Source organism: Rhinatrema bivittatum, chromosome 4 (assembly GCF_901001135.1).
Source record: "Rhinatrema bivittatum chromosome 4, aRhiBiv1.1, whole genome shotgun sequence".
NCBI lineage: Eukaryota > Metazoa > Chordata > Amphibia > Gymnophiona > Rhinatrematidae > Rhinatrema > Rhinatrema bivittatum.
Genome location: NC_042618.1, coordinates 170,804,817 through 170,831,377, shown reverse-complemented (window position 1 = coordinate 170,831,377; position 26,561 = coordinate 170,804,817). Strand labels below are relative to the sequence as shown.

The window sequence follows — 26,561 nt, the reverse complement described above, 5'->3', positions numbered from 1 at the left end:
GGAAATTAAAAAAATAATAATAAAATAAAAACTCCAACCCTTACAACTTACTATAAAAGTTAACCACAGTTTGTGAAATTATTTGCTTGTCCTATATGTGATATCAGTTTAATTTGGAAAGCTCATTTTACAAGAAAATCAGAATTGTACACAGCAACTTGGGAGTCTTTGTGCCATGGAGCTTTGCTTCCATGCCCTGACCTTACACCTTGGAGTTCTTATGGTAACTGCATGGCACAGCAGATACTACCATAAGAAGCTTTTTGGGCAGAGTGGATTTACCATTTGGACTTTTTCTGTCATCATTACTACATTTGTTTCATATTTTAGTATTTAAGTTACTGATTTTTTTTTTTTTTAGCAATTTTATTCGAATATAATGGTATATTTTAGGGATTAGTGTGTGTTTTTAAATTTTAGCTATTTTAAAATGTTATTTAAAAATTGTTTGGATTATATTTGCTGTGATTTACTTTTATGTCTTGTAAACCGCTACGATGGTATGTCTTAGTGACGTTATAGAAAACTTAAATAAATAAATCCTGGCCTATATCTTACACCTTGTTGTTTTTGCCATTCAAGGGGGCTGCTTTCTACCTATCATGTTGTTTTGGTGTCTTGAAGCCACTCTTTATGCTGCTTGGCCCTTTTATCAGTGCCTGTTTTGGGGATTTTTCTACTACCTATTTTGTTTTGTTCCCCCTTCATGGTGGATGTTGATGCCACTGTTTGTGCTAGGTTGCCACTTGAGATGCCATCAAGGGTTCATGTCACTGTTTCTGCTGCCCTCTTTTTGGAGCCTTGGGATGTTCTTCCCAATTTTTGTTTTTTGCTCCCCTCACGGATTTGGAGAACTCCTGCCAGTGCTGGCACCCTTTTGCCCTTTTAAGGAGCCTTGGGCTATTCATGCCACTTTGGGTGCCACTTTCCACAGTCTTCCTTGGTTTGAGTTCTTTCCCCCGTCTGTTGGGTTTTTTCCACCCCATAAGTTTTAAGACAATTGATTAGAAAACCCCAATTCTGGAACCCATTATAGCTGTACTGGTTCCCCATTGACTTTTAATAGCAAATGAAACATGAAAAAAATGAATTTTGTTTGAAACTAAAGAAATGAATTGTAGTCCCTATGAAAAGAATTTTGAAATGAAACAATTTTCTGTGCCATATCCCTATCTTTTTAACTGTTCAGCCATTGGTTTGCTGTGGGAACCAAATTTATTCTCAGCGTTTAGTTTAAATCAAAATTATTTTTTGTTAGCTGGGAACTGACACTTGTGCAGACACCTAACAATTATGTTTACTGTCTTTTTCTTGCCTCTGCGCTGGTTATTTTTCTGACTCTCTGGATAGGTGCAGCAAGATATGTTTCCTTTTATGGGATCAAGTGAAATGTACCATTAGGAAGGGCAGGTGTTAACCTCTTAGGTCAACTGTTAGTAAAACCTCTGTTCAATGATCCTCTCCTCTTCCTTCAGATTCATTCAGCAGGTGAACCAGGCAGCTGTCACAATCCAGCGCTGGTACCGCCACCAGAGGCAGAGAGCTGGTGCTGCTGCTTTGCAGCACATGCTGTCTTCCAAAAAAGAGGTAAGATTTTTTTTTCTTACACAGTGTCCCAGTGCTGGAACAGCAGGGGGATACCTCCAATTAGGATGAGCATTGGCAGAGATGTACATAGGATCAGTAATGGAATAGCAGGGGGTACTGCAGGGCAGGCATGAGGTGCATTGGTAGAGCTGTTTAGGGTATAGTATGTCAGTATTGGATTAGCAGGGGATCTGTCACTTATTTCAAGGTATACTTTTAGTAAACTCCACTTGTTTTCACATTTAAAGGAAAGACAGCAGCAGTTGCTGGAGGAGAGGAGCAGGCTGGTTTTATATCAGAAGAAAGAGGAGGAACGTAGAAAATGTCGAGAAGAGAAGGCACGACAGGCGAGAAAAGCAGCAATCCAGGTAACTGATAGCACATGCTCTCTCTCAGGGTGATATGTAGTGGTGCTGGACAATACAATGGGGAAAAGTAGTACTCTGGGCATATTGTAATATATCCAGACTATTCTGGAGTCTATTAGGAATAATAAACAGAAAAATTAATGCTGTGAGGGAAGAGGGATATTCTACATTAACAGCTCTTCCCCCCCCCCCCCCCTCTGCTAGGAACTTCAACAGAGACGGGCCCAAAAGGCAATGGAAAGCAAACGGATTGTACAGGAAGAGCTAGAACAGCTGAAAGATGGTGGCAAATTGGGCACAAAAAAGCCTTCTAGGACATCAGTAGGGAAAAACATCAGTCCTGCTGGCAGCATCACCAAAGCAAACAATGCAGGTGAGCATAGGTAGGGCAGCCTCCCACCTCCCCCATGGGGATGAAAGCAGGCAGCCCCACTTCTCCCCCATGTAGTTGAGCGCAGGTAGTTTATATAGTTTTTCCATCAATATGCAGGCTGAATTAGCCATAACGTGTGGCAGCACTGATTGAACTTGTCTCTCAATCTGTCGAGCTTTTAGATCTACTGAGTATTTGCGAGAATTCCTGTGTGGGAGTTATTTTTTTTCCGAGCTGAAGCACAGACACATACTCAGTTTCCTTTATTTTTACTTCAAGCTTGGAATTTTCCTTCAAGAATCTCTTATTCTGCCTTGATCTCTGGTTCTGCAGCATTTTTGAATGCTACAAAAAAAAACAAAACTTTTTTTTTGCCCCCCCCCCCTTCCCTCCCCAGGATTTTGGCCCACAAGAAAATATTTACGACAGTGTGTGGGTTCAAAAACTGGTTTCTTAGCATTTAGACAGGTGGCTCCAGAACCAGTGGGTTATGCACCTCAGCCAGCAGATGGAGACTGAGCAAAGTTGATGTCACAGCATACATACCCTGCACTGACATCAGCCTGCCAATCTTCTCTGTCTTCAGCAGATGAGAGATATGCATCTCCCTACTGGGGATTGTGTTGAAACTTAATAGAAGGAGAAAGAAGGATAGAAGTTTATTGCCCTGCTCTCTTGTGGTGATACCTTATGGTCCCTCCCTTAGTCATGATTTCCTAGGTGATTATGGTGGCTTCTTCAGATGAGTGCCTTGATCCAGTAACTGGTTTTTCCGGCATGGACTTAGCTGTAAAAAATAAAATTAAAAAAAAACCCCTGCAGCCGGAGACAGACTCCATTCTCAGCCGGGATGGGCTGAGCTGAGGTAAAGAGTTTCACTTCCCTTTTAAAATAAAAAAAAAAAAAAAAGAGGGGCAGTTGAGTTTAGGGTTTCTCTCCCCTCTGGTCTCCATGCTCGGCGTGCCAGTCCAGCATCCGTTCCCGCCTCTGGGGGAGTTGGGGAACTTGGGCAGCCTGGCGAGTTGAGCGGTCTTTTGGGCTAGGCCCTGTTTCAGGCTCCAAATTTTGCCGTGTGGTAGGCCGTGGCGGTGTACACGCACTTTTCCATAGTGCATAAGTCTACCTTCTTGAGGATGTCTGTTTGCGCTGAATGCCCTGCTAGTCATCCAGCTGTGAGCCTAATAGTGCGCCTAGCTGGATGCCCAGCAGGGCACATATGGATGCACAGATGTGCGCTTAGGACGCCTTCCAGACCACTTGGTAGTGCGTCTGGAGGCGCCTAGTTGGATGCACAGTGGTGTGCTTCAGGGTGCCTAAAAGTTGGACGTACAGAAAGATTGGGCTTCCAGCTGATAGGATGTATTGGGCACCTAAATTGTGGGCCATCCAGTCCTTTTCAAATGACGAGCTCAGCCGGGTGCATACTCTTCTCGGAGTCAGTTTAGAGCGTATGACTTATTATGGTGCCAATAGCAAAGAAGCCTAAGCACCTTGCTGTGTGCTGCTTGCCATATAGCGCCATCTCAGCCTGGCATTCCCTGTAATTTGCATCAGCACTGTTTGGAGGCTGAAGGAGACTTGCCTCCCTCTGATTTTGCTAAGCCCGGTCTTTCCCAGCTTGTTGCGAGACTGGGAAAAAATGTTTCCCTGTACGTACCAGGATCAGTCCAGGACACCTGGGTTGTGACTCCGCACCAGTAGATGGAGACAGACTAAAACTTGTGGGCGGAGCCATATATGCCCCTGTGCCAGTCACAGCCCCTCAGTCTTACTCTGTCTCCAGTAGATGGTGCAGGTCCGGTCACAGCTCCTCCCTGCCCTGATTCTGGTACTCCGTCAGGGTTGGTTTTTCTTTCCTTTGGGTTAGGCCAGGTTAGGCTTTTGGTGTTGTAATTGGAATTTTTTGCCAAATTGTCACTGACGTCCGTTTGCCCTGCCTCCCAGGGGGGTTGAGAGGTCCTGAGGGGACTACCCCCCCCCCGGTTGAGGCCACTGCTAGGGTCGAGGACCCGGTTTGCCATTTAGCAGTGTCAGGGGTGACACCGGGGAGCCCGGTTCACTCACCCCTGCTGGACTAGGGCTCCAGGACCGCGGACAGCGACAGGCCTTGTTTTTTGTAAAAAAAAAAAAAAAAAAAAGTTTGTCTGTTTTTTTCCGGCTCTCTGTTCCTTGTGTCGCCGCTCTCGGGGGGGGGGGCGCCGCTGACAGGGGGGAAGCTGCTCCTTGCGTCGCCGCTCTCGGGGGGGGGCGCCGCTGACAGGGGGGAGGCCGTTCGCGCGACTTTGCTTTCTTCAATTTGATTTCTGTTGCGGCCCTCTTCGCGCCGTTTTCGCCGGCATGCCTCGTGGCTCCGCTTGCCGAGCCTGTGGCTCGGCGCGCGCGCGTCTCTCTCGCGACGGTCTTTGCGCTTCCTGCATCCCGGGCGATGAAGGGTCGTCCGGGACGTCTCGGGGGGCTCGTGTGCGGCGCGCGCGACCACCGCCGAGCGGGGGGGGAGCGTTGGAGAAGCCCCAGGATTTGTTCCCGCTCAGCGCGGGAGTGGCGGCCATTTTAGCCACGGGCCGCGAAATGGCGCGGGAAGCGGCAGGGCCTGCGGCCTTGCCTCCGGCGCTGTCTCCTCAGCGGAACCCGGCCGGGGGGGGTCCCTCGGGGGACCCGGGGTCCCCGGGGAGCCCAGCGGAGGCTGATTCGGGTTCCAGCTCCTTTTCAGAGGACTTTGCGCTTTTGCTGCGCAAAGTCCTGAAATGCAGGAAAAGTAAGGGCAAGCGCGGCCGGAGGGAGTCCCGCAGGGCTCCGCCGCTGAAGAAGGCCAACAGTGGGGCCCCGAGTGCTTCCAGGGGGAAACGTCCTCCGCGTGGCGTCCCACAGGAGGCGGACCTGGATTCCTCCACGGGGGCAGACACTGATGCCTCTGAAGAGCCACAAAAAGGGACCGATGACGTGGCAGGGGACGGATCCGCTCCAGCTGCAGCAGGAAAGGCGTCACAGGCAGCGGAGGGCGACGATCCCAAGGTGGTACGACTATTCCGTAGGGAAGAATTGCCACCTCTAATTCCAGCCATTCTCCAGGAACTGGGAATAGACCCCCCTCCTCCGGCGGTGGTTCGGCAAGAAGCGAACATGGATCCGGTCCTGTTGGGCCTCACGGGTCCGGCAGTGGCTTTTCCGTTCCATTTTTCTTCGACGGACATCATGTTCCGGGAATGGGACACTCCGGAGTTAGGTTTGAAGGTCAGCAAGGCCATGGACAAGCTTTACCCTCTCCCGGAGGATGCGCTGGACCTTCTCAAGTTCCCCAAGGTGGATTCAGCGGTTTCGGCGGTAACCAAGAGATCTACTATTCCAGTTACGGGAGCGACAGCCCTTCGGGATCTTCAGGACAGGAAGCTGGAAGTACAGCTCAAGAAGATTTTTGAGGTTTCAGCGCTAGGAATTCGGGCCGCCATGTGTACGAATTTCGCTTTGAGAGCTAGCTTGCGCTGGGCTCAAGTCCTCCAAGCCAATGCGGATCTTTCGGCAGAGGAGGCAGCACAAGCGGATAAGTTGGAAGCGGCAATAGCATATGGTGCAGATGCACTCCACGATCTACTGCGCACTTCGTCTAGATCCCTGGTGGCGGCTGTCTCGGCGCGCCGCCTCCTGTGGCTCCGCAACTGGGCGGCGGATGGCTCTTCTAAGGCTCACCTCGGGGCGCTGCCTTTCAAGGGTAAGTTACTGTTTGGCAAGGAATTAGATGATTTAATGGCTTCCCTGGGGGAAAATAGGGCTTTCAGGTTGCCTGAAGATAGATCCAGGTCGCGGTCTTCCTTTGCATCCAGGTCCCGTTTTCGTGGGCCCAGGAAGGCGCGCCCTCAAAGGTCGTCGGGGCAATCGTACAGGTCTTCCTCCTCTCGTACCCCACAGTGGCGGCAGCAGCAGCAGTCTTTTCACCAGCAGTCCTTTCGTGGGAGGCGCTATGGTAGACCAGGGGGTGCCCTGGCCATCATGGCGCCCAAATCTTCACAATGAAAGGAGGTCGGCCCTTCTCCCGCCGCAGCCTCAGCACGCCGTTCCCAACGTCGGGGCGCGGTTGCTGTCGTTCTACGAGAGATGGGCCGGAATAACGTCGGACCAGTGGGTCCTCACCGTGATAAGACACGGCTACGCGTTAGATTTTGCTCGCACTCCAGTGGACAAGTTCCTTGTGTCACCCTGCAAGGCTCCCGAGAAGAAGGCGGCGGTGCTAGACACCATCCGCCGCCTAGAGGACTTGGGAGCCATCTCCCCCGTTCCGGTCGGCCAGCACGGCGAAGGCCGTTACTCCATTTACTTCATCGTACCAAAGAAGGACGGCACGTTCCGACCAATTCTGGATCTCAAAGGGGTGAACCGATGCCTTCGCGTTCCTCGCTTCAAAATGGAGACGATCCGGTCAGTCATCGCCGCGGTCCGGCCAGGCGAGTTCCTGGCCTCCCTGGACCTCACGGAGGCGTATCTTCACATAGGCATTCAGCCGTCGTTCCAACGCTTCCTCAGATTCTGCATTCTGGGCCGGCATTACCAGTTTCGGGCGCTCCCGTTTGGGCTCGCAACGGCCCCTCGTACATTCACGAAGGTGATGGTCGTGGGTGGCGGCGCAACTGCGCCGAGAAGGTCTTCTGGTCCATCCTTATCTGGACGATTGGTTGATTCGGGCGAAGTCCGAGGATCAGTGTCGGATGGCGGTGGCCAGGGTCCTCCATCTGTTGCAGTCCCTGGGATGGGTGGTCAACTTCAGCAAGAGTCATCTGACACCCACACAGTCCTTGGAATATCTGGGAGCTCTTTTCGACACGAAGCAGGGCAAGGTGTTTCTGTCGCTCGAAAGGAGGGGCAAACTGCTAACTCAGGTGCACCGCTTGTTGTCTCTTCGCCAGCCGCGGGTCTGCGACTACCTTACGGTCCTGGGGTCTATGGCTTCCACGCTGGCGCTGGTTCCCTGGGCGTTCGCTCATCTGCGACCCTTACAGTCATCCTTGCTTTCCCGTTGGAAGCCGGTCTCGGAGGACTTCCATTTACCGCTTCCTCTACTGGGACACGCGAGGTCCAGCCTGCGGTGGTGGCTGGATCCAAGTCACCTTTCCGCCGGAGTCTCTCTCCTGGTGCCCAGTTGGACAGTGGTGACCACGGATGCCAGCCTCTCCGGTTGGGGAGCGGTCTGCCTAGGGAGCTCAGTTCAAGGCCTGTGGTCAGTGTCGCAAGCCCAGTGGTCTATCAATCGCCTAGAGACCAGGGCGGTCCGTCTGGCTCTGCAGGCTTTTCTACCATTGCTGCGGGGAAAGGCAGTCCGAGTGTTGTCGGACAATGCGACCACCGTGGCATACATCAACCGGCAGGGGGGGACACGGAGCCCCCAGGTGGCAGAAGAAGCTCAGCGCTTGATGGCCTGGTCGGAGCTACATCTCAGCAACCTCGCAGCGTCTCACATAGCGGGAGTCGACAACGTGCAGGCGGACTATCTCAGCCGTCATCGTCTGGATCCCGGAGAGTGGGAGCTGGGGGACGAAGCATTTCTTCTCATTTGCGAAACGTGGGGGGTGCCCCACATGGATCTGATGGCCACGTGGCACAACGCGAAGGCCCCGCGATTTTACAGTCGTCGTCGAGAGCGGGGGGCAGAAGGCGTCGATGCGTTGGTGCTTCCCTGGCCTACGGATGTGCTGCTTTACGTGTTTCCCCCGTGGCCGATGATCGGCAAGATTCTACGGCGCATAGAGTTGCATCCGGCCAACGTGATCTTGGTGGCACCGGAGTGGCCTCGCCGGCCGTGGTTCGCAGACCTCATACAACTGGCAGTAGCGGCACCCCTTCGGTTCCAGGGAATGGCGGCCCTACTCCATCAGGGCCCCGTCTGTTTGGAGGATCCGGATCACTTCTGTCTCGCGGCATGGCTTTTGAGAGGAATCGTCTGAAGAGAAAAGGTTATTCAGATGCGGTGGTGGCCACGCTGCTGCGTTCCAGGAAGCAGTCGACGTCTTTGGCTTATGTCCGTGTCTGGGTAGTCTTTGAGGACTGGTGCGTGCAGCGCGGGGTGGTCCCCACTTCGGCTTCCGTCTCTGATGTTCTGGCGTTCCTCCAGGCGGGTCTGGCCAAAGGTCTGGCGTGCAGTTCCCTACGGGTCCAAGTGGCGGCGCTTGGGTGTTTGCGAGGTAAGTCTCTGGCGCTTCACCCGGATATTGCTCGTTTCCTTCGGGGTGCTAAGCACCTTCGCCCCCCGTTACGTCTTCCTTGTCCGGCTTGGAACCTCAATTGGGTTCTTTCCGCTCTATGCACGGCGCCGTTTGAGCCCTTGAAACGCGCAACTCTTAAGGATCTCACTTTAAAGACGGCATTCTTGGTGGCGATTGCCTCGGCACGGCGGGTTTCCGAGTTACAGGCCCTGTCTTGTAGGGAACCTTTCTTGCGTATCTCCGATTCGGGGGTTTCCTTACGGACGGTTCCTTCCTTTCTTCCGAAAGTGGTCTCGTCGTTTCATGTGAATCAATCGGTGGAGTTGCCCGCTTTTGCGTGCGGAGGCTCCTCTGTTACAGAGGAGAGGGAGTTACGGAAGCTTGACGTGCGGAGATCCCTTCTCCGATATCTGGAGGTCACTAATCCGTTTCGGGTCACGGATCATCTGTTTGTCCTCTTCTCTGGTCCAAAGAAAGGAGCTGCAGCGTCCCGCACAACGATCGCTCGTTGGCTCAAGGAGGCCATTGGTTCAGCGTACTTGGTGAGGGGAAAACCTCTTCCTGTGGGGCTGCGGGCTCACTCGACTCGATCTCAAGCAGCGTCCTGGGCGGAAGCCTCTCAGGTGTCGCCTCAAGAGATTTGTAGGGCGGCCACCTGGAAGTCGTTGCATACTTTTATCCGGCATTACCGGCTGGATGTCCGGGCTACCGATTCCGGGGGTTTTGGAGAGAGGGTTCTCCGAGCGGGACTCTCTGCTTCCCACCCTCAGTAGGTTGCTCTGGTACATCCCAGGTGTCCTGGACTGATCCTGGTACGTACAGGGAAAGGAAAATTAGTTTCTTACCTGATAATTTTCGTTCCTGTAGTACCAAGGATCAGTCCAGGATCCCGCCCGCAGTGCTGCGCTGAAGTAACGGAGAGTCCGCTCTGTGTTTTTGATTTGCTCTGTTTCGCTTGTTCGCTCTCTCGGTTGGAGAGCCCGGTTCCAGAAGGGGTGTTTCTTCCCCGTTAGTTAGCGGTATCTAGTTTTGTTCACTTCTCTGGTTGTGTTCTACTTTGACATTCCGTAAGACTGAGGGGCTGTGACTGGCACAGGGGCATATATGGCTCCGCCCACAAGTTTTAGTCTGTCTCCATCTACTGGTGCGGAGTCACAACCCAGGTGTCCTGGACTGATCCTTGGTACTACAGGAACGAAAATTATCAGGTAAGAAACTAATTTTCCTTTCACGAGATCTTGACTGGAATTGGGACTCCCCTAACTGATTCCTCAGTGGGGGAAGGTAGTTCAGTGGGCGCAGTGCCAACTCGCTCTGGTTTTGGTCTGGATCCATCTACATTTTGTTGGGTGGAATTTTTTCAAGGGCTGCAGTCATTGGCCACAGTTAATAGTGATTTAGGATTGCAGTCTAGAGTTGTGAATCGGTTCCGGAATTGTTTCCGGTATCGTGTTCGTAGAACCGCGGGAAATCTTTGTTTCCCGCAGTTCTCACCGCTTTTTTATCGGCTGTCCTGAGCCGAAAAAAAACCCAACCTACCCCGACCCTTTAAATCTAATTATTTAGCATCTCCTTCCCCCCTCCCCCTCACCAAAACTTTCCTAAAGTACCTGGTGGTCCAGCGGGGGTCCCGGGAGCAATCTCCTGCTCTCGGGCCGTCGGCTTCCAGTAAACAAAATGGTGCCAATGGCCCTTTGCCCTTACCATGTGACAGGGTCTATCGGTGCCATTGGCTGGCCTGTCACATGGTAGGAGCAATGGATGGCCAGTGCCATCTTAAAAAAAATTTTGGCAAAAGTTCATTCCAGAGCACAATGCTCTCCGCATGTACTGCCATTCATTAGTTGAACATGGTAAAATACATTCATGATTGTCTGCATAAACTGAAGCCATACCTATGTGCAGACAGAGAGGTACATTGATGAGACCTTCAGAAACATAGTAGCCAAGCCCCAAATCCAGTCTGGCAGCCCCAGTGCTGCCTTGGATCAGAAAGGTCTCCCAGTAGGAGAACATCACCTTGGTGTAGCAGGAAGTGGTCCTGTAGCAAGGACGTGCTCTCCAGGTGATGTATTGTCCTCTCGCACTGAGGACAAGTTTCCCAGGGCTACTGCCCAGGAGGGAAGGGTTAGTCCGGCCATCATAGTTGGTGATTAGATTATTAGAAATGTAGATAGGGTGGCTGGTGGACATGAGGACCGCCTGGTAACTTGCCTGCCTGGTGCGAAGGTGGCAGACCTCACGCGTCACCTAAATAGGATTATAGACAGTGCTGGGGAGGAGCCGGCTGTCGTGGTACATGAAGGCACCAATGACATAGGAAAATGTGGAAGAGGGGTTCTGGAAGCCAAATTTAGGATTTTAGGTAGGTAGCTGAAATCCAGACCCTCCAGGGTGGCATTCTCTGAAATGCTTCCTATTCCACATGCAGGTCCCCAGAGGCAGGCAGAGCTCCAGAGTTTCAGTGTGTGGTTGAGACAATGGTGCAGGGGAGAGGGATTCAGCTTTGTAAGGAACTGGGGAAACTTTTGGGGAAAGAGGAGACTTTTCCGAAAGGATGGGCTCTACCTTAACTAGAGTGGTCCAAGCTGCTGGCACTAACTTTAAAAAAGGAGTTAGAGCAGCTTTTAAACTAGAACAAGGGGGAAAGCCGACAGTCACTCAGCAGTGCATGGTTCGGAGAAATGTATCCTTGAAGGATACTAATGAAACAGGAGAGTTAGGGCATCCCAACAGAGAGGTTCCATTAAAAGCAAACGTAGTCCATGTGCCTATATGTAAAAAATCACCAAAGCTAATGATTTCCGAATTATCCCAAACAACTGAAAAGCAGGTTGTTAAAACAAACAAAAAACACACTTTGAAATGTCTGTATGCCAATGCCAGAAGTCTAAGAAGTAAGATGGGAGAGTTAGAGTGTATAGCAGCAAACGATAAGATTGACATAATTGGCATCACAGAGACTTGGTGGAAGGAGGCTAACCAATTTGACAGTGCTATATCAGGGTTCAAATTATATCGCAATGATAGGGAGGATCAACTTGGTGGGGGTGTGCCACTTTATGTCCGGGAGGGTATAGAGTCCAACAAGATAAAGATCATACAAGAGACTAAATGCTCAGTAGAATCTGTATGGGTAGAAATCCCATGTGTGTGGGGTAAGAGTATAGTGATAGGCGTATACTACCGTCCACCTGGACAAAATGGTCAGACAGATGATGAAATGCTAAGAGAAATCAGGGAAGCAAATCAATTTGGCAGTGCAAAAATAATGGGAGATTTCAATTACCCCAATATTGACTGGGTAAATGTAACATCAGGACTTGCTAGAGACATAAAGTTCCTGGATGTAATAAATGTCTGCTTCATGGAGCAATTGGTTCAGGAACCAATAAGAGAGAGCGCTATTTTAGATTTAATTCTTAGTGGAACGGAGGATTTGGTGAGAGAGGTAACGGTGGTGGGGCCACTTGGCAATTGTGATCATAACATGATCAAATTTAAACTAATAACTGGAATGGGGACAATAAGAAAATCTGCAGCTCTAACACTAAACTTTCAAAAGGGAAACTTTGATAAAATGAGGAAAATAGTTAGAAAAAAACTGAAAGGTGTAGCTGCAAAGGTTAAGTGTTCAACAGGCTTGGACATTGTTTAAAAATACAATCCTAGAGGCGCAGTCCATATGTATTCCACGCATTAAAAAAGGTGGAAGGAAGGCAAAACGATTACCGTCATGGTTAAAAGGTGAGGTGAAAGAGGCTATTTTAGCCAAAAAAAACATCCTTCCAAAATTGGAAGAAGGATCCATCTGAAGAAAATAGGATAAAACATAAGCATTGTCAAGTTAAGTGTAAAACATTGATAAGACAGGCGAAGAGAGAATTTGAAATGAAGTTAGCCATAGAGGCAAAAACTCATAATAAAAACTTTAAAAAATATATCCAAAGCAAGAAACCTGTGAGGGAGTCGGTTGGACCATTAGATGACCGAGGGGTTAAAGGGGCTCTTAGGAAAGATAAGGCCATTGCAGAAAGACTAAATTAATTCTTTGCTTCCGTGTTTACTAATGAGGATGTTGGGGAGATACCAGTTCCGGAGATGGTTTTCAGCGGTGATGAGTCAGATGAACTGAACCAAATCACTGTGAACCTGGAAGATGTAGTAGGCCAGATTGACAAACTAAAGAGTACCAAATCACCTGGACTGGATGGTATGCATCCTAGGGTACTGAAGGAACTAAAAAATGAAATTTCTGATCTATTAGTTAAAATTTGTAACCTATCATTAAAATCATCCATTGTACCTGAAGACTTGGAGGGTGGCCAATGTAACCTCAATATTTAAAAAAGGCTCCAGGGGCGATCCGGGTAACTATAGACCAGTGAGCCTGACTTCAGTGCCGGGAAAAATAGTGGAAACTATTCTCAAGATCAAAATCATAGAGCATATAGAAAGACATGATTTAATGGAACACAATCAACATGGATTTACCCAAGGGAAGTCTTGCTTAATAAATCTGCTTCATTTTTTTTTTTTGAAGGGGTTAATAAACATGTGGATAAAAGTGAACCAGTAGATGTAGTGTATTTGGATTTTCAGAAAGCTTAATTATGCGTTGAGTGAGAGAATTTTCTCTGATTGCTAACTTCATGGAGTGCTCCCTAGTCCTTGTATTATCCAAAAGAGTAAATAACTGTTTCACATTTCCCTGTTCAAGTCCTTTCATAATTTTGTAGAACTCTATTATATCCCGTTTCAGCTGTGTCTTCTCTAAGCTGTACAGCCCTAACCTCTTTAGCCCTTTTTATCATTTTAGTTTTATTTTATTTATTCTTTGTACTTTCTCCCGTGCAATTATCTTTCTTTTTTCTTTTTTTTTTTTTTCTGAGATGCAGTGACCAAAATTGCACACAGTATTCAAGTCCGACCAAGGGACTTCCATCATATCCGTATTAGATATTACATCTTTATTTAAACAATGAGCTGGGGGAGCAGCTATAGATCCAATGTGTTCTTGGCTCTGAATGTTGGAAGAAACCATTTTGGAAATATTCAGAAATGTAAGTGCAGGTAAAAATTCGCTTGCCATAGCAAATCTAGAATTATTGATTTGAAGATTAAAATTTCCTAACAAAGCAATAAAAGATGAGGCAGTAAACTCAAGAGTTCATTGTTCTCAATAAGCCCAGAGGCAGTAAACTACGCCCAGAGGCCACATGTGATAACTAAACTTTCACCATCCATACTTTAATTTGAGGGTAAAATTTTACTGCCAGTCCAGAATGAATGATACATAACTCCCCCTCCTCTATGACCTATTCTAGCATGTTGAGGGTTAGAATAACCAGACTGACACAGTTGATTCAAAATCAATGAATCTGAAAAAAAAGTGCCATGTCTCAGTTTAAAAAAAAAAAAAAAATAATATAATTTCAGACTTATTTAATCACAACAAAAGCATTTAATATACAATATACATAAAGGCTCAACAGGACATGATAGAATCTCTCGACTCACTAATGGTACATGCACTAGCACCGAACAAGAGACTGCCTTCAAGAGGCTGTTTTCTAAAGAGAAGGCATTCATAAGGATCACATTCCTGCATCATTGGTATGCAAACGACCATCAGAGGCTAGAAAATAAAGCTCTAAAGAACAAACAGGGGCTCCAGGGGCGATTCGGGAAACTACAGACCGGTTAGCCTGATTTCAGTGCCAGGAAAAATAGTGGAAAGTGTTCTAAACATCAAAATCACAGAACATATAGAAAGACATGGTTTAATGGAACAAAGTCAGCATGGCTTTACCCAAGGCAAGTCTTGCCTCACAAAGCTGCTTCACTTTTTTGAAGGAGTTAATAAACATGTGGATAAAGGTGAACCAGTAGATGTAGTATACTTGGATTTTCAGAAGGCGTTTGACAAAGTTCCTCATGAGAGGCTTCTAGGAAAAGTAAAAAGTCATGGGATAGGTGGCGATGTCCTTTCGTGGATTGCAAACTGGCTAAAAGACAGGAAACAGAGTAGAATTAAATGGACAATTTTCTCAGTGGAAGGGACTGGGCAGTGGAGTGCCTCAGGGATCTGTATTGGGACCCTTACTTTTCAATATATTTATAAATGATCTGGAAAGAAATACGACGAGTGAGATAATCAAATTTGCAGATGATTCAAAATTGTTCAGAGTAGTTAAATCACAAGCAGATTGTGATAAATTGCAGGAAGACCTTGTGAGACTGGAAAATTGGGCATCCAAATGGCAGATGAAATTTAATGTGGATAAGTGCAAGGTGATGCATATAGGGAAAAATAACCCATGCTATAGTTACACAATGTTAGGTTCCATATTAGGTGCTACAACCCAAGAAAGAGATCTAGGTGTCATAGTGGATAACACATTGAAATTGTCGGTTCAGTGTGCTGCGGCAGTCCAAAAATCAAACAGAGTGTTGGGAATGGTGAATAAAACATCAAACCCCCAATACAGAAACCAATGGGATTTCAACATGGTCTTTTCTCAATTGATGAAGCTTCCTTTTGAGCCGTTGGAGTTGGCTCTTTTTAAAGTTCTTAACATGGAAACTGTTTCCTCATTGCTGTCACCTCAACTAGAAGAGTTGTTTAGTTTTCTCCAGGCTTTCATCCACTACCTGCAGTTCTATCACAACAGGATGGTTCTTCATACTCGCTCAAAGTTTCTACTAAAAAAGTCTGTTTTCCATATTAATTAGTCCGTGTTATTTCCTGCCTTCTTCCCAAGGCCACATGCATGAGGGAGAAAAAGCCCTCTGTACTCTGGATTGCAAATGGGCCTTGGCATATTACAAACGACATACTCGTCATCAAGTTAATCAGCTTTTTATCTCATACAACCCTAACTATCTTGGAGTAGCAGTTGCCAAACAAACTTTATCCAGTTTGATAGCCGAATGTATCCATCACTGCTGTGTCCTAGTGGGACTTCAACTTACAGACTTGGTTAAGGCTCATCAGGTACGAACTATGACTTCCTCTTTTGCTCATCTCTGAGATAACTGCAAAGCTGCAGTGTTGTCATCAATCCACACATTCACTTCACTTTACTGTTTTGATACCATTTCAGAGACTGACAGGAGTTGTGAAAAACTGCTTGTCCAAAATCTGTTCTCACTGTAGTCTACTCTCAACAGTAGAATCCAGATTGCTTACTAAATAACTGCTCTGCTGCAACCCTTAGCTTGGGACTCCCCATATGTAATAGCTAATTCAGCTTGCTTATTGACAGAAGCAGGTTTGCTTAACATAAACAGTGTTTTACGTAGATAGGCTAAATTAGCCATGGAATACCTGCCTACCTTCCTGAAGAGTCAACTGCACAGCTAAATTTAGCTCTGTTACTGACTGAGGAGGCTCACGAGGCAAGGCTTGCATGGGAATTCCACACACTCTGAGTTAAAAGCTCTACAGTTTGGAGAGACCAATCCATTCCATGATGTCATCTGACATCACCCATATGTAATGGTTAATTCATCCCTTTTGACTTTGGAAAGCAAATATGCTTTCTTATACTGACATGAACCATGAACATAATCTTTCAGCCAAAGGTTTGCATCTGATATTCGAAGTTAAAGGGATCAATAGCTTGACAGTATCTGAAGAATTTTTCTCAATTTTTCTAGGCTCTAGAGTCCAGGCAGCGGAGGATCTGAAGGAACATTTTACTCCAATTTCCTCAGCATCCCACGGACAGAGCAAACCTGCAGAGGAGAAAGCCCAGGTTTGTCTCAATCTCAGTAACATGGCGTGTTCCCTCTCCCCATCTCATAATAGTCAATTATGTCAATAGGAAGAGGGGTATTGGGTTTCTGGAGGGTGGTAGCTTTGTGAATGGAATGGTAACAGTTCAAAGGTATCTAATATCACAAAAATATTTATATATGGGAATCTCATAAGAGCACAGATTTCTGAACCAAAGAAAATGAAGTTAGCTTGTAAATGTGCTGCTGTCTTTGACTAGAACAGAAAGCTGGTTCTGTGCCTCACTCCTTTTTCTGGATCCCTAGGATGTCAACACCAGAGAGCTCACAGGTGAGGACTTGGAGGCTGTGGTGAATGCCAGCAGATCTCACTCAAAAACCACCCTTACTGACTTGTTGGACACCCTCAAACTGCTGGAGGAGGAACCTGAGGTCCTCTCAGAGCCAAAGACCTACAAGAAGGACAAGTATGCCTGGATAGATGGGGTGAGAAGGAGGGGCTTCCCATAACTGCACATACTCCTCACTTCCGTGCACAATGATTTAGATGCGGCACTTAAAGTGGAAAGAGCACATAAGATCTCCCAAATTGGTCAGGACAAATGGCAAGTGCTGGACTCTAATGAATTTGATTGTTTGATTTCCAAACAAGGACTTTGCTCAACAGGTCAGCTAGGGCGGGGAATTTATTTTTTTCACATTTCATGTGCACTAATATACTGAGGTACTTTTAGAAAAGAACAATGTTGAATATTGACCTTTTTGTTACATATTTTTAGACTGTCCAGCTGAATTCGGGACTTAATTGGGCAAACTGAGTATTAAATATCCTGCTGCTCTGTACAGCTCTAACTTATCCTGCCAATGTTTTAGCCTGATGAAAGCTAGCTAGATAAGTTTGGATGCATTCCCGGGAGGAATTAAGTTAGCCAGGTAACTTATCAGGCTAGCTCCAGTATTCAGTTAGCCAGATAACTTATCTGGCTACGTCTAGGTCTATTCTCCAGCAAGACCAAAGTTAGCCAGATAGGTTTATCTGTTTCTCACAGGACAAGCAGGATGGTAGCCCTCACATATGGGTGACATCATCTGGATGGAGCCCAATCACGGAACACTTTTGTCAAAGTTTCCAGAACTTTGACTGGCACCTACTAGGCATGCCCAGCATAGCACCAATCCTGCAGCCAGCAGGGGTCCCCCTTCAGTCTTCTTTTTCCACACAGCAGTAGCCTCGCGGGTTAAGGAGCTCTTTCTGACAGGAATTTTCCTCACGGAACTTTGTTTAAAAAATTTCAAAACATTTTACCCCACAGGGGTCCCCTTATCGATTTCTTTGCTCCGCGGTCGAACGGTAAGTTTTTTGCCCGTTTGCGGTCGATTCCCGTCAAGTTTTTCTCTCACGGCCTACCGGCCATCGACCGCACCGCAACTAAATTTTGTCGAATCCATGGCGTCGGGTTTCCGTCCATGCCCCGACTGCACTCAAACAATGTCCATCACTGACCCTCACACGGTCTGTGTGATGTGTTTGGGGTCCGGCCACGATGTCCTTGCTTGCACCAGATGTGCCCAAATAACACCAAAAGGTCGCAAGGCTCGGCTCAATAAGATGGGTCTTTTCTTTCGGCCAAAAACCCCGACTCCATCGATAGCTTCAACGTCGTCTGAACCAGTGCCGTCTACATCACGCCAGCACTGGGAAGCCACTGCAAGCCGACCGGCCTAGACGACTCCACAGGTGTCGACCCCCCCCCCCCCTCTGTTCCTCCTCTGGGAAAAACACCGGGGGGAACATCGAGAAAAACATCGATACAGTCATCATAAAGCTCAGGCCATCGATACCAGTAAACCCTCGACATAGACGTAGTCTGAGCCTCCGACAAGGAAGCCCCGTACAGAAAAGGCTTCATCCTCTTCTATCTCTGGATCACCAAGGCGTTCCCCACCTGGACAGGTGCCGGGATCCGCAATTCAACCTTCACCGGTGGACCCTCCGGCTACACCAGTGCTACTTCCCACTCCAGAACTGGGTATTCATGCCCCAGGTTTCCGTGAGGAATTGGATCAGATGATCCAAGAGGCCATCTGCAAAGCACTCCAGGGCTTCCAACTTCCATAGATACAGGTTCCTCCTTTGGTCACCGACCTGATGCCCATGGCGCTTGCACCGCTATTGGCTAGAATGGACAAGTTAATCGGTGCCCTTCCGGTGGATCCAAGGGACCCGACTCCTTCCTCGCCAATTCCCTTGTCATCGGAGGAAGATGACGAAACACCGCTCTTCATTCCACCATCGGGAGTGCCGCCACTGACACATCCATCGATGTCACAGATTCCATCGGTGCCGCCATCGATGCCCTAGATGCCTCCATCGATGCTTTCGATTCCTCCTTCGGGACCATCGGTGGCCAGGGCCTTCAGGAATAACCCCGTTACGTCCTTCTGAAGAACATTTGGGAGCTGGTGATGACCCTTATAATCCTTGGACCGACGATTCGTCCCAGGATTCTGATCTACCTTCACAGCCCTCCCCTCCTGATGAAAGGAAGCGTTCTCCTCCAGAGGACCTGTCCTTTATTAATTTTGTAAAGGATATGTCTGAAACAGTCCCATTCCAGTTTCAAACAGAAGAGGATTCTAGACACCAGATGCTAGAACTTCTACATTTCTCGATGCTCCAAAGGAAATCATGTCCATCCATCCCTATTCATGACATCCTTTTGGACCTTTTGAAGAGAAACTGGGAGCACCCTGGTTTGGTGGCACCTATTAACCAAAAAGCAGATGCCACCTACTTAGTTCAGTCAGCTCCTGGCTTGCAAGGAACTCAGTTGGATCATCACTTGGTGGTTGTAGAGTCAGCCCAAAAGAGGGCCAGACGTGCCAAACCTCATTCATCATTCCCCCAGGGAAAGATCAGAAATTCCTGGATGCATTTGGAAGACGGGTATTCCATGTATCAATGCTCATCTCTCGCATTGCATCCTACCAACTCTACATGACCCAATATGATAGGGCCTTGTTCACGAAGATTCAAGACTTTGCTGAAGCCTTACCTCTGCAGTTCCAGGACCAACTTCATGCCCTAGCACAAAAGGGCTTAGATGCTGGCAAGCATTAAGTACGATCAGCGTATGACATCTTTGACACTGCTTCCAAGGTGTCGGCAGCTGGTATCAATGCAAGGAGATGGGCCTGGCTGAAATCTTCATACCTCAGATCAGAGGTACAAGACAGATTGGCTGATTTTCCCCTGTGCGGGGGATAATCTTTTTGGTGAAAAGATTCAAGAAGCAGTGGCACAGCTCAAGGACCACCAAGAGACTCTATGCCAGCTCTCCTTACTGCCTTCTGATCCCTCTTCTTCATCCAAAAGATTCTTTAAGAGGGATTCTGAGACAATTCTACTGGCAGAGGAGGTAGTATCCCCCAGCGTCCAGGGGTCAGCCTTCTAAGCCTTACCAAAAAGGCCAGTCTAGGCAGCCTAGAGGGCAGAAGTTGCAGCCAACCACTCAACCAGGTCCAACGGCAGGTTTTTGACTCCTTTCTAGAGAGCAGTACCCAGCTTCCACTTCCAACCATTCCGGTCGGTGGCCAGTTGTGCCACTTCTCCAGCCTATGGCATACAGTCACCACAGATCAGTGGGTATTTGCAATAGTATCCAAAGGTTACCACCTCAACTTTCTCTCTGTCCCATCAAATTCCCCACCTTCACTGACTTGGGGAACATCCGACCATTCTTAGAGCAGGATGTCTCCCTCCTCCTCCAGTCCCGAGCAATAGAACCGGTGCCCCTCTCAGAACAGGGGCAAGGGTTCTATTACAGGTATTTCCTGATACCAAAAAAGTCAGGTGGGGTGCGCCCAATATTGGATCTTCGCAATCTAAACAAATACTTACAAAGAGAAAAGTTCAAGATGGTGATCTTGGGTTCTCTACTTCCCCTTCTTCAAAGGGGAGACTGGCTCTGCTCTCTAGATCTTCAGGTGCCTACATGCACATTTCAATTACTCCATCACATCGCAGATTCCTGCGATTCCTAGTAGGCCCAAAACACTTCCAATATCGAGTGTTACCTTTTGGCCTAGCATCTGCCCCATGCGTCTTCACCAAGTGCCTCGTGGTGGTAGCGGCCTACCTCAGGAGTCAGTGTCCACGTCTACCCCTATCTGGATGATTGGTTGATCAGGGCTCCCTCTCGGCAAGGCGCACTAACGTCCCTTCGCCTCATTTTGCATTCCCTGATCTCCCTGGGTTTACTCATAAACTATCAAAAATCCAAACTAGTTCCTTACAAACTCTATCGTTCATTGGGGCCGACTTGGACACTCTAAGCTTTCCTACCTCAGGATCGAGCTCTCACTCTCGCTTCTCTGGCCTTTCGACTGCAGTCTCGACAACATTCAACTGCACATCATTTCCTGATAGTATTGGGTCATATGGCCTCCACAGTGCATGTCACTCCCATGGCTCGCCTCGCCATGAGAGTAATGCAGTGGACTCTTAAGATCGCAGTGGACTCAGTCTTCTTAGCCAATGTCCTCCACAATCCGCATCACCAAACAGCTCCGTCTATCGCTAGCTTGTGGGCAAACTAATCCAATCTGGTACAAGGCCTCCCATTTCAGATTCTAGAACCTCAAATAACCTTAACAGATGCCTCCAACCTAGGCTGGGGTGTACATGTTGCACACCTGCAAACTCAGGGCATCTGGTCTCCAGAGGAAGCCAAACACCAGATAAATTTCCTGGAGCTTCGTGCATTCAGATATGCTCTCAGGGCTTTTCAGGATCACCTCTCCAACCAGGTCATCCTGATTCAAACCGACAACCAGGTGGCCATGTGGTACATCAACAAGCAAGGGGGAACGGGCTCCTGCCTCCTGTGACAGGAAGCTGCACAGATATGGGCGGAGGCTCTTTCCCATTCGATGTACCTCAGAGCCACCTACTTGCCGGGAGTGGACAATATGTTGGCAGACAAGCTGAGTTGCACTTTTCAACAGCAAGAGTGGTCCCTCAACCCCACTGTAGCGGACTCAATATTCCAATGTTGGGGTTACCCTGACATAGACCTCTTTGCGTCAATTCACAACCGCAAAGTAGGGAACTTCTGCTCTCTCACTTGCAGCCAACACCGCCAGCCCAGAGATGCTTTCTCCCTCTCATGGGCCAGCGGTCTCCTTTTATGCCTACCCTCCACTTCCACTCATTTCAAAGACTCTCGTGAAGTTGCGAAGGGACAGGGGTATAATGATTCTTATAGCCCCTCATTGGCCATGCCAGGTCTGGTTTCCAATTCTCCTTGGCCCACCGGTACACCGGCACATTCCTCTAGGGAAGGACCCGCTTCTGATCACGCAGAACAACGGCTGCCTTCGCAAGAGGTTGCAATATTAACCTTTCAACATCCAGGCAGTCAGGGAGAGGGCCTCTCCCTGACTGCCTGGATGTTGAAAGGTTAATATTGCAACCTCAACTTTCAGAACCAGTTTCCCGTGTCCTAGTAGCTTCACGAAAGCCTTCCACAAGACAGTCTTATCGTTATAAATGGAACAGATTTACAGGATGGTGTACTTCCATGTCCATCGATCCCTTCACTTGCCCCACTCCGAAGTTTCTGGACTATCTCTGGCACCTGTCAGTCAGGCCTCAAAACTTCTTCTATCAGGGTACATGTCAGTACGGTAGCCACCTTCCATAAAGATGTGGGGGATATACCCATTTCAGTACAGCCCCTTGTCACAAGCTTTTTGAAGGGCTTGCTTCACCTTAAACCTCTACTGCGCCCTCCGGCCCCTTCTTCGGACCTCAACATGGTTTTGGGAAGGCTCATGAAACCACCATTTGAGCCTCTCCAATCCTGTGATCTCCGCTATCTCACTTGGAAAGTGATTTTTCTTTTAGCGGTCACATCGACTTGCAGAATTAGTGAGTTACAGGCCTTAGTCACCTACCCGCCTTACATTAAACTTCTGCATGACAGGGTAGTACTCCGCACTCACCCTAAATTTTTGCCTAAGGTAGTATCGGAGTTTCATTTCAATCAATTCATTATACTACCCACTTTCTTTCCCAGGCCCCACTCAAATCCAGGAGAACAGGCTCTGCATACCTTTGACTGTAAACGTGCTCTAGCATTTTATATAGACCGTACAGCTGCCCACAGGAAGGGCACTCAATTGTTTGTTTCCTTTGATCCCATCAAATTGGGCAAACTTGTGGGTAAGCAGACTCTCTCCTCCTGGTTAGCGGACTGTATTTCCTTTTGTTACCAACAGGCAGATATTCCACTTCAAGACCGTGTTAAAGCACACTCTGTCAGGGCCAAGGCAACATCAGTAGCGCACATGTGCTCTGTGCCGCTTGCTGACATCTGTGAGGCTGCTACCTGGAGCTCTCTCCACACCTTCACAGCCCATTATTGTTTAGACAAGGCTGGCAGACAAGATTCCATCTTTGGCCAGTCTGTGCTACGCAAATTATTTGCGAACTGAGTTACCAACATCCTTCCGCCAACCCGGTAGGGTTCAGGATGCCCTCTACCAAATTCCACCCCAGTTCTTGTGCCTGTTGCACGTCTTTGGGTACATTTGGTGCATTGCTCGGGCATCCTCAACTTGATTACTCACCCATATGTGAGGACTACCATCCTGCTTGTCCTGTGAGAAAGCAGAGTTGCTTACCTGTAACAGGTGTTCTCACAGGACAGCAGGATGTTACTCCTCACGAAACCCGCCCGCCACCCCGCAGAGTTGGGTTTGCTTACGATTTATTATTTTTCGCATGTACTTTTACTATAAGACGAGACTGAAGGGGGACCCCTGCTGGCTGCAGGGTTGGTGCTATGCTGGGCATGCCCAGTGGGTGCCAGTTAAAGTTCTGGAAACTTTAACAATGTTCCGTGATTGGGCTCCATCCTGATGATGTCAGCCATATGTGAGGACTACCATCTTGCTGTCCTGTGAGAACACCTGTTACAGGTAAGCAACTCTGCTTTATATTCAGTAATTGCTTAATCTGCAGCGTTGTGCTGAATATCGATGACTATTTATTTGGCTGACATTTAGCTGGATAGATTGTCTGCTCACTGTGCTGCTGTATATTTTCCCCTATAAGGAAACATTATGCAAAGAAAGCAAAACAGAATGCAGGAATAAAAAATTTACAAAGATATCAATTATAAAGATGCTATGCAGGCAACATTCCCAGGCCAGGTGGGAGGGAAGGCCTGGCCGTCGCTCGGCCATGACACCTAGTGGCCAGTCTCATTGATCATGAACGCACACTTAAAGGCTGATGCAATCTGGGTGTGTGAAAAATGGGCGCACATGATTGAGCACCCGCTATCCTAACGCGCTCCCATCCACCTCTCCCTGGTGCGCGATGCAGTATGCTAATGAGCTGCTGCATTAAAAAGGAGACGCTACTGGAAACTTGTGTGTCCCTAGCACCTCCTTGGCATCAGGTGCCCAGGAGAAGCGGCTGAGCGCGGGTTAGGAAAACGGACACTTGTAAAATTGAGTGTCCGTTTTCCTAACCTGACCGCCATCAAAACTTTTTTTTTTTATATATCTTTTTCCATGTTGCTGCTTTCTGTACTTCCTCCGACTTAATATCGCAATGCTATTAAGTCAGAGGAACCACAGAAAAACAGTATTTTCTACTTCTCTGAAAATGTTTTGGGCTCTTCAAGACTTGATGCCAGCTCCAGGGCTGGCGTTAATTTTTGAGGGTTAACATTAGAGATGTGCATTCGTTTATGACGAATTAGGCAATTTTAAAGAAATTGCCTAATTTGTCGTGGTTCGGGGGCCCCTCCCCCGGAAACAGATTTTCCCCGAACTACGAGAAAAATTTTGTTTTTCGGGTTTGTACAGGGGGAAGGGCACATTTTATTTTTTTAAAATAAAAAACAACCCCAAGCATTAAAATTTAGTATAATACAACCCCCCCCCCCCCCCACCATCCCGATCCCTTCCCAAGACTTACTAACATCCCTGGTGGTCTAGCAGGGTCCCGCGAGCGATTTGTCCCTCCCTGCCGTCTGGCCTGCCTTGCTCAAAATGGCGCCAATAGCCTCTGACCTACTATGTCACAGGGGCTACCGGTGCCATTGGTCAGCCCCTGTCACATGGCCATCGGTGCCATCTTGTGCTCCTATCATGTGACAGGGGCTGACCAATGGCACCGGTAGCCCCTGTGACATAGTGTGGGCAAAGGCTATCACGCCATTTTGATTACTGGCAGCCAATTGTGAGTTCGCTCCCGGACCCCTGCTGGACACCCAGGGACTTTTGACAAGTCTTGGGGGGGGGGGGAGGTCAGGAGGCCAAGCTGGCTAAAAGTCCAGCGGGGGTCCCGGAGCGATCTCCTGCCCTCGGGCCGTCGGCTGCCAGTAATCAAAATGGTGCCGATAGGATGGGGAAAGGCTATGTCACAGGGGCTACCAGTGCCATTGGTCAGCCCCTGTCACATGGTAGGAGCACAAGATGGCGCCGATGGCCATGTGACGGACTGACCAATGGCACCGGTAGCCCCTGTGACATAGTATGGGCAAAGGCTATCAGCACCATTTTGATAGAGGCAGGCCCAAAAGTCAGACAGCACGGAGAGAGAAATCCCTCGCGGGACCCCGCTGGACCACCAGGGATGTTAGTAAGTCTTGGGGAGGGATTGGGATGGTGGGGGAAGGGTTGTATTTAATGTATTAGTGAATTTTAATGCTTGGGGTGAGTTTTTTTGAGCTTTGTTTTCCCACGTCGTTTTTTGGGCCGGTTTCGTTTTTCCCCGTTTAGTTTTTGGTCGTTTTTCCAAAAAACTAACAGAGTTAAAACGAACTTTACCCTGAAGCGTCCGCCTCAAAAAAAACAAACGACCCAGTAGAAAAAAACAAAGCTCATCTCTAACATGAGCGTGTTGGGTGCATGGTTATTTTTTACTTTGGGGGTATTAGCTAATAGCCTCATCAATATGGCATTTACATGGGATAAGTGCTATTAGCTATGAGCTGGTTTGGATGCGCTGATCCCCTTTCTGCATCAGGGGTTATGGATGTGCGCCCAAAATGCTAGCCTGAGCACATGGTATTGCATCAGCCTGTTTACAGGGAGTGTAGTTGCATGACCCCTGATCAAGGACCATTGCCACAATAGCCAGCTTAGAGAAAAGGAGTGGGAGAGAAAATAAGGGTAAAATACAACCTGGATAGTTTCAGTGCTGACTTGTTGCCAGTTTCCAGCCTTGGTTCCCATTGAGCCAAGAGAATAAAAGTGAAAAACCCCCCAAAACAATTAGGATTGGGCCCTAATCTCATCTCACCCAGCATCCTATTTCCATTGGTGACAAGCAGTAGGTACTTAGAGGAAATGTGTAGCATTGTCAGGATTCCTGCCCACAATTATACCTTTCCAGTCCTCAGAGGCCATGGCATAGAGATTCTTCCGACCTGGGGTGACGTCCTGGACTGTTTTGAGGATTTTTAGCCTATGATAGACCTAATCCTTTCTTTAAATCTGGTTGTACTTTTTATCTCCACAATGTCTTTTGGCAGTCTCCTCTATTCTATGTCCTTTCTAATGCATTCTGCACTCATAAGTGCCCACAGGGGCAGGGCCGGTGCAAGAGTGTTTAGTGCCCTAGGCGAACCTTCAGTCATGTGCCCCTTGCCCCCCCATCTTACTTATTGACAGCAACTCAGCACAGCACTCCCTTTTATATTGGCTCTGGCACACCATCCCTCTGGGCTTTATGGTGTAGAGATTTTGCAGCCCCCAAAATTTTGGTCCTCAAGGTGACTAATGGAAGCATTGGGCCCCACAAGGGAGTTTTGCAACATCTATTTTTTTTTTTTTTTTTTTTCCTCTGCTAAGGATCAGCCTAGAGTTGCTCATCTGCTGGCAAAAGTTCATAGAAAACAGCAATTATAGATTAAATGCATTCCCAGCTGTTACCTCACTTACAGTTTGAGTATTAAATCTTTTAAGCACACTGGACAGTTCTAGCCCTCGTGTATATCTTCCTCTGGAGTGAAGTGCTGTACATTTTTTTTGTTGCAAAGATACTGCTTGATAGCTATTGAAGCAGTAGGAACCATCCTTTGATGCCCAATAAGAGCTGGGTAAACTGGGGCATAGGATGGACCATAGCTCCAAATTGTGATTAAATCCCCGGAACTCTTGCTAATGCACATTACTTTCTCCAGCTAGTAGGAGTCTGAAAAGCATTAGCAGAACGAGGACACGTACGAGCCCCAGGTGGTATGGAAGCTAGGCAGCATTAGGTGCAGGAAGCGCGTTCTTGGT

At 48.1% G+C, this 26,561-nt stretch overlaps 1 protein-coding gene across 4 annotated transcripts in view; it reads left to right on the top strand.

The window, feature by feature from the left end:
- The window catches only part of CEP131 (centrosomal protein 131), a 235,245-nt gene that overhangs the window by 49,818 nt on the left and 158,866 nt on the right, over positions 1 to 26,561 (top strand). For all 4 annotated transcript variants that reach the window (XM_029599216.1, XM_029599215.1, XM_029599219.1 and 1 more), the window contains 5 exons: positions 1,476 to 1,587; positions 1,836 to 1,955; positions 2,160 to 2,328; positions 16,179 to 16,276; positions 16,563 to 16,742. In XM_029599216.1, the coding sequence (XP_029455076.1) occupies positions 1,476 to 1,587; positions 1,836 to 1,955; positions 2,160 to 2,328; positions 16,179 to 16,276; positions 16,563 to 16,742 (679 nt within the window). The remainder of the gene's footprint in view (positions 1 to 1,475; positions 1,588 to 1,835; positions 1,956 to 2,159; positions 2,329 to 16,178; positions 16,277 to 16,562; positions 16,743 to 26,561) is intronic.